Genomic DNA, 8,224 nt, shown 5'->3' on the forward strand with positions numbered 1-8,224 from the left:
GCTTCAAGGCAGGATTAGACAGATTCATGGATGCCAAGTGTAGTTATTGAAATGGATGTCCATGTGCCGCCTCTATGTTGATTGAGGCAGGCAGGATTCCCTTGGGTACCATTTGTTGGGGGTCGAGGGAATGGGAGGGTTTTGCCTTCTCTTTCTGCTCGAGATCCCCGTGTACAATTGGTGAGCCGCCATATGACACAGAATCCTGGACTTATGGGTAGCAGAAAAATTTCAAAGCAACGTTAGGACATGGTATTTTAAACTTATTTCTAGTACAGGGGTAATTAAAATATAGGTGACTGTGGGGCAGAAGCAGCAGCGAAATGCTGAATTTGTGGACAACGTCATATTCAGCTATGAATATTCATATATATGTCTCAGAATTGTTTATGGTGAGGAGGGTTCTGTAGGTATCACCTTTCACATTATGGTAAATCTTTGTTTACAGAATTTCTTGGCTGCCTCACCGGTCTCTGATGCTGTTAAATTCACAAGTGTTTCTTTAAAAGTTAAGCCTGCTTTGTATGGTAATCTCCGGAAACGCATCTCAAAGGATGCTTATAGAATTTTTTAAAAATGGGAGAAGGGTCAGGGAGTATTTAAATCAAGCAGAAGTTGGGAAGATCAAAAAATTAAGGATGGGCAACTGTGGCGGATGGAACAAAGTATCTTTCTTTAAAGTGGACTTCAACCACACAGCTGAAGCAGTATTGGGGGGTGGGTTGTGGAGGAGGATGCCTGTTGGTTGTTCTTAAAGTGACCTTTATTCACTGCCCAGGACATGGAATTCAGCATTGTCCTGCATTCTATACCTTTGTCATAACGCTGTAGCCTTTGAACGCTGCCTTCAGTTCTGCCAAGGAGAGAGAGATATATCAAACTGGGGCTTGGCTTTGTAGGCAAGATGGGATTTTTGATCATCTTACTTCTGATGCAGACATTACTGCCTGTACCAGGTCTTCAAAGGTAACGGTTTACAGCTTCACACTTTACTGATCTTATGCACCCTATACATTCATAGTTATGATGGGAAAGGTTATAGTTATTGATGGGCCATCTAGCTTGGAAAAAAATCACATAGTGGTGCTATCTTCCCCATCCATACACAATTTTAGGAATATTTTAATCTTTTTAGCATTGACAAAGAAACTTTAAGTTTGGCGTACATTATGTTTAAGCTCAGTTTCAGAAAAAACGGACAAATTCAAATATTGAATTTAATTGAAATTAACCACTTTTTTAATCAGAAAAGACTTAAAGCATCTGATATCTGACGAGTGCGTAAAGCGATGTGAGATGCCCGTTTTAAGCTTCGGTGGTGGGTTTTTTGTGGAACTTTTTGGTATTTCCACCCACCTACCGGATGCCCCGAAATAAGACTTTACTTCAGAAAATTGCAATTACATGATGTCTCTGTGTAATTGCGTATCTCAAAAGAGGTGAGAGATCATGACAACCACAGATAATATAAAATGCTAGTTACCCAACATGCAGTTTTGTTTTTAATAAATATATTTTATACAGTTACCACCAGCATATTCCAGGGTAGGATATTTGATCATTTGTTCAGTACTGGTGTTTGTCCCCCCCCCCCCTCCGCCACACACTTTATTTTCTTGTTTCATTATAGCTGTGGCATTGTGATCTTGCACACAAGAACTCTTCATCACTCTGTAGTGTGTAGAAATTGGCGTTTTGTGATTTTTTTTTTTACTAACAACAAGTAATATTTGGACTGATACAATCATAGAGTATTAAATCTGAAGGAAACACATTTTCTTAGAACATTTTAGACCATGGATTATATATATTATATTTCTTTTTGGACTGTTAGAGATTGCAATAGAAAAGAAAAAGATAACAACAATCCGCATAAATATTCTTAGAGACTAAATTCATATTTTAAAAAATAGAAATAATTTCATTTGCAAGGATTATCCATTAAAAACTAAGGGTTGTTAAAACAAATTTGTCCCACCCATTAAACATGCAGGCTTGTTTCAGTCACATTCAGGCACAATAAGAGAGAGTTCCAGCGGGCACCTGCAACAAATAGACACTTAAATTGAAAGAGCGCCAGTGTGATTTTATGGCAGAGATACATCAAGATTTGCAAGTCCTGATTTAACAAGTGATGTGCATGGCAGCTTGCAACCAGGCACACCACTGACTGGAGGAATTCCTTGGAGGATTTGTATATCCAATACCAATACAAAGAGAATTAAGGTTGAAATATGTAAATTACATTTATTTATGATCCACTAATTGGATTTTACAGCATTTTTGTTTATGGATTCAAGAAATGTCATGTGGTTATGGAGGATTTGTGACGGCTACTGTTAAAAGAGCAATTTAGAAATTAATCGCTTGGATATCTGCCCATGAGATTTGTCAAGAGATGATGAGGAAATTGCCCTGTATTGATTTGGGTTTTTTAAAATAAATAAACATCAGTGCTTTAAGCAGTAATCTTAGCCCTTCCTCATCTTGTGCTCTCCTATGGCAGATTCAGAAGATCTGTCCCAGAAGACTTCATCGCACCCTTGGAGCTCCAGCAGAAACATTTTGGCTTAGTGGACGGTACGCACATATTAAGTCTAGTTATAAGGCATGACTGGGTAAAGGCACATTGCTACATCTCTTCCACATTAGACAATGGGCTACATTCACTTGTTTTGCTGTGCCCATGCCCCCTCCTGTCCTGGAACCTCAGGAAATCATGCTATTGTCCCCACAACATGGCCACGCTCCACATTACGGACAGGTCTCTGTTTCGCTATTGTCCATACAGATTTACCCAGCATTTCCCAAGTTTAGGGTGGGCTTCCGTTTCCATGTTGGCTGAGGGAATTCTGGAAATTGAAGTCCACCCCTCTTAAAGTCTCTGAGATAAACACTGGCTTAAATACATATGAAAATGCGACCTCCAATTGGCATGTAGAACACTGTTTACTCAGTCCGCCACAATTTTTGTCTTTTTCTCTCGTCTTTGAACCTGGGATTCAACTGGCCAACTATTTAACCTATCAATCTCAAGTGGTAACAAAGAGGGATTTGGGGTACCTTCTAGTAGTTACCCAGATATGTGCAGCCAAGATACAGACACATCTAAGGGCAGTTTGAGAGTTTGAGTTCAATACTCTATGACCGTGATGGTGAACCTTTTTTCCCTCGGCTGCCAAAAGCACACTTGTGCCTGTGCGAGTGCCCACACCCATAATTCAATGCTCCCCTACCCCCCTGAACATGCATGTGGGATCTCCCCATGCTGCCCTGCCCCCTGTGCATGCTTGTTTACACGTTTCTTGACCAGGTAGGCCTTTTAGGCCCATTCTTCACCCTCCCTACATGTTTCTCGACCAGGTAGGCCTTTTAGGCCCATTTTTCGCTTTCTCTACACACGTTTCTCGACCAGGTAGGCCTTTTAGGCTCATTTTTTGCTTTCCCTACACGTTTCTCGACCAGGTAGGCCTTTTAGGCCCATTTTTTGCTCTCCCTACACGTTTCTCGACCAGGTAGGCCTTTTAGGCCCATTCTTTGCTCTCCCTAAATGTTTCTCGACCAGCTAGGCCTTTTAGGCCCATGTTTCACCCTCCCTAGGTGCCAGAAGCATTATTTGGGACTGGGGAGGGCGAAAACGGCTTCCCCACCCTCTGGAGGCTGTAAACGCCTTCCCAGAGCCTCTGTGCAAGCCAAAAATCAGCTGGCCAGTGTGCACATGAGCACTGCAGATTAATTAGGGCATCAGCTCGCGTGCTGGCAGATATGATTCCATGTGCCACCTGTGGCACGCATGCCAATGGGTTCACCATCACTGCCCTATGAAGATAACATGAAGTAAGGCAGCAAGGAGACAGGATTTGCCTAGGAAAAGAATTTCCTGTCAAGAAGGCTACAGGCATGCAAGAACAAAATCCTTCCAATTACATTTTCCAACGTGTGCATTAATTGACTTGTTGCTTGCAAAACTTTGCACTCTCCAGGTCTGTCGGTTCCAAGCCAACCAATCAATTACAAAAAGTAGTAGCCATGGAAGTTAGTGTCTCCCTTGTAGCCAAAAGAGGATTGAAATACGCTCGTGTGACTATGGCCTGCTTGTAGGCCTCTGGGGATGCATAACCACTATGATACTCTTTCCCATTTCTACCATCTGCGGTTTTTCACAAAGTTGTGTTTTCACAGATTATGGCCTTAAGCCACGCCATCCCAAGTTCCAGATACGGAAACAACGCAAGGAGTCAGAAACACTACAAAGAAAACATAAAAGCAAAAGGGATGAACCCAATTTTGAAGAGTATTATTACGATGACCTCCTTTGAAAACTGACAAGAGAACATGCTGTTTTGCATAGCCTTGCCTGATAAAATAGCCAAATGCACAGAGCAATAATCCCCATCCTGTTGCTTGACGCTATTCTAAAAACTCTCCATGTATTTTCTATGTGTCCCTACTGTAAACACAATATTTTAAGGTGATACTGTATTGGTATTTGTAGAGTCTCAGCTTTCCTTTCATCTTTTAATTCCTACTATGCTAAATAATATTTGGAAACGTTTGGACATTGGCTGGAGATAAGATTTCAATGCCAACATTGAGTGTGTAGTGAAAAATAAGTATCCCATACAGTTTTCAGTGCCATGATTATTTTTACCTCTCCAGCAACAACTTCTTCAGTGATTCTGAATCTGGGTTCCACTTCACATTAGAATTCTAATTTATATAAACTAATATTATGAACAGATTTTATAGCTTACATTTTCAACAATTATTAAATAGACCTAGCTCTCAGAAACCTTTCTGTATTTGTAGTGCCATTCATTTATGTAATATTTAGTAAAAGCACAGATCCAAACCTCTCTAAAGGCATTTTAGAGCATTCCTATGTAGTAGGCAATTACATATTTGGCTGAAATAACAACTGGCATTAGAGACACTAAAGCTGATTCAGGTTCCTAAGTTCCAATATCTCAAAATCCTTTATTTTTATTCCATCTTTTAATATTTTTGTAAATAACTCAAGGGGGCAATGATACTGCATATTTCCTCCTCCTATTTTCCTCACGATCTTGTGAGATGGATTGAGTTGAGCATGATTGGTCTGGTTTTCATGCCAAAGCGGGACTAGAACTTTCAGTCTCCTGGTTTCCGGTGCTTTAAACATTAGACCAAACCAGCTGCTCTTTAAGAGAATGTGAGGATGCAACTATTAAAGCAGATTTCTACTGAGTATGAAATGGCAGAATGGTAACCTCCAACACACATAAAAACAGGGCCCTCCACATTATACTGTACATAACAATAAAAAATACAGAGACAGCTTGGCTCACAGGGGCTACTATGTTAGCCATTTCTCCTAGCAGAGATGTAGGATATCAATCTTGAAAAAATAAATGGAGTGCGGGAAAGAAACACAAAAAGAAAATGGTTTCATTATACCCCTGAATGGCCATTCCATACAAGCCAAACAGGACTGTAATATAATACAATGCTGCAATGTTTACAATGAACAGTTCTGAAAATTGCAGGCATGTAAGACTTCTCTTAATTTAATGTAGGCTACTTCTCAAAGTTGGGTGGGTGGGTACATTACAATACTATCTTTTGGAACATCTAACAGTTGGCTCCTGCAATTCAATCCTTAAGGGCTTCAAACAGTTGTTAAAAGACCTTGTAACACAAAAGCAACACGGTTCCTTTGAAACATCAATGTTTAATCATTGTTGTCACCAGAGCAGATCCAGCAGAAGCACAGAGCCCCTCTACCTGGAAAGCTCGGGCTGGTAGGCAGGGGAAGAAGGCAAAGGCACATCTTTCTGCAGCTCTTGGCTCCTTGTTACCCACGCTAGTCCCCTAGCTTTTGCCTCTCCCACAAGACCTCACTACTGTTTCCTGATTCAGCATTGTGCTTAATGGCTGGAGCATCTCCCAGCCCTCTAATATGGATGAATCAGGTTCTCGGCTCATCGTGGTATCCATCTCCCTCCCATCCCTTTGAGTTTAGGATCTGCAGATAGATGAAGGAAAAGGGATAGCACAACCAGAGTTGCAACAGAGGGTCTTTTTTCCTATATCATTTTTCATCAGCCTCCCACAACCTGGTACCCAGAAGATGCATTGGGGCTATAATTCCAGACTTCTCAAACTCTCCTCCCTTTCAAAGTCCAAGGGCCAAAGTGTCTCCAGTACAGTAGCCCTGGATTACTTTTACAGACATGGGAGGTCAAAACCAAAGTGGATTTCTGTTTACTGGGACTTGTCGGAAATCTTTTGCTTTCTATTTATTATTTCCTTATCTTTTATCTAAGCATGTCAAACTATCCAATTTTCCTGGAGGAAATCCAGCACTTCTGTCCTATTAAACAGCAAATGTTAAATGTGGAATATGTGACAGACTAGAGCAGTCTCCAGGACATAGCAGAAACCCACAAAAGTGTGGAGGATGGTGTTTTTTTTGCCTAGGCACCAAACCATCCCCCTCCTATGCCAAACACAAGGGATATTCAACCCTGCCTGTTCTCGGGCCAGTGCTTTGCTTGCTCATCCAGGTGTGTGGGGGCAGCAACTGCTTTCACTGGTGGCATTTTTCTTTGAATTAAAGAAAAAAGAGAATGCACTTCTTTAAAAATAGTAATCCCCATGTTTTGCCACCCATCCCACCCATTCTCAACTCCCCAAACCCCCTGCCCAAGGAAAGGAGGTGTACTGAAAGAGGAGGGGGGCTCTGCATACGGAGGGAAACTGCTCCCATGCCTCTTCCTCCTTCAGACTTGAAGCAGCTTTGTCCATGCACAATGGAGAAATGGGCCCTTGTCTATACAGAGAGAGGGCTGGGCCCTGCCCCTACTCTAGATAGATATCCTCTGTGGGGCACGTATATTCCACACATTCCTTGTAGAACTGATGGAAAGCCTTCCTGCAAAAGAATGAGAGAGAGAAAGGTGTGTTGAAGAGAAGCTAGGTGTGTGTCAATAGTGTATAGGTACAACATAATTCAAGAACCAATGTGCTTCACCCATCCATTCTTTTTAATTCAAGTTTAAATTTCAAGTTTCATTGGATTTGTACGCCGCCCCTCTCCGAGGAATCGGAGATTTAAATTAAATTAAATTTAAATCTCTTTTAAAACTAATTTTAAAAAATTAGTTTTTCATATTTTCAAGCACTTTAGAAAAAAGAATAAGATTTCCCTAAAACGGTGTTTTCTCAACCTTGGCAGTTTGAAGATTTGTGGACTTCAAATCCCAGAATTCCACAGCCAGCAATGCTGGCTGGGGAATTTATTTGTTTGTTTGTTTGTCCAATACACAAAACACATCAAGGGGAATGGGCATGGAGTATTACAAGGAAAAGATATGGAAATGGAGGAGGAGATATATGAAAGGGAGGAAAGATATATGACATATGGGATAAGGGGAGACAAATTGGACAGGGGACGAAAGGCACACTGGTGCCCTTATGTACGCCCCTTACTGACCTCTTAGGAACCTGGCGAGGTCAATTGTGGATAGTCTAAGGGTGAAATGCTGGGGGTTAGGGGTTGACACTACTGAGTCAGGTAATGCCAGGTAAATATTGGGTGTCAAAGTCCACACATCTTCAAATTGCTCAGGTTGAGAAACACTGCCCTAAAATAGTCTTTTTTAACCAGGCAAAGAATGATACAAATACAGCACATCCAAGAACTGTAAAGATCTGGCAGAACAACCTGCTTACTGCACATATTATGTGCCAACTATACAGGAAAGGGCAGTAAGTTTATGCAAGAACTTGTGCCAAATAACTGGGAACCAAGTACAGTATCATAAATCTGTAGTAACTCTTGTTTTTTTAACAAACAGCATTTCAGAAATGGATTTTTCACAGACCTGGTAGCTCTGATCTCATGCACATATATTATTATTCATGCAAATAGAACATTTAGGCACAGATATGTACAAACCGGTCTCAGAAAAATTAACCAGCCTTATGAATAATTCTCTTTCCACACCGTGGTGGGTCTGAGTATCTGTTAGAAAATGTTGCATATTGAAAAACAGAAGTAGCTCCACAAGTCATTAAAACATGGTGAAGAATCCAAGCACCAGATTGCTTTTTAAAGAACTTCTTGACTCCATACTCTAAGATTTTTCAGGAAACACATTACATTTCTGCGAACTCACTAAGTTCAGTGAAGATGGTTTCCAGTCAAACGTTGCACCTCTCTGAAACAAGTCTTCATGCCATG

General features: G+C 40.9%; 2 protein-coding genes across 3 annotated transcripts in view; one reads left to right on the top strand and one right to left on the bottom strand.

Annotated features, from left to right (window-relative positions):
• The first annotated feature begins 904 nt into the window (after window positions 1-904).
• Window positions 905-4,387, top strand: FREY1 (Frey regulator of sperm-oocyte fusion 1). The gene is made up of 3 exons (XM_070760520.1): window positions 905-966; window positions 2,507-2,580; window positions 4,183-4,387. Exons 1-3 carry the CDS (start codon window positions 905-907, stop codon window positions 4,317-4,319), a joined length of 273 nt encoding a protein of 90 aa, XP_070616621.1. The 3' UTR covers window positions 4,320-4,387.
• Window positions 4,388-5,001: 614 nt separating this feature from the next.
• MAPK8IP1 (mitogen-activated protein kinase 8 interacting protein 1) overlaps window positions 5,002-8,224 on the bottom strand; it is an 89,467-nt gene continuing 86,244 nt past the window's right edge. For both annotated transcript variants that reach the window (XM_070760469.1, XM_070760477.1), the window contains exon 11: window positions 5,002-6,954. The gene's annotated coding sequence lies outside the window, so the exon portion shown is untranslated. The remainder of the gene's footprint in view (window positions 6,955-8,224) is intronic.

This window comes from Erythrolamprus reginae, chromosome 1 (genome assembly GCF_031021105.1).
Source record: "Erythrolamprus reginae isolate rEryReg1 chromosome 1, rEryReg1.hap1, whole genome shotgun sequence".
Lineage (NCBI taxonomy): Eukaryota > Metazoa > Chordata > Lepidosauria > Squamata > Dipsadidae > Erythrolamprus > Erythrolamprus reginae.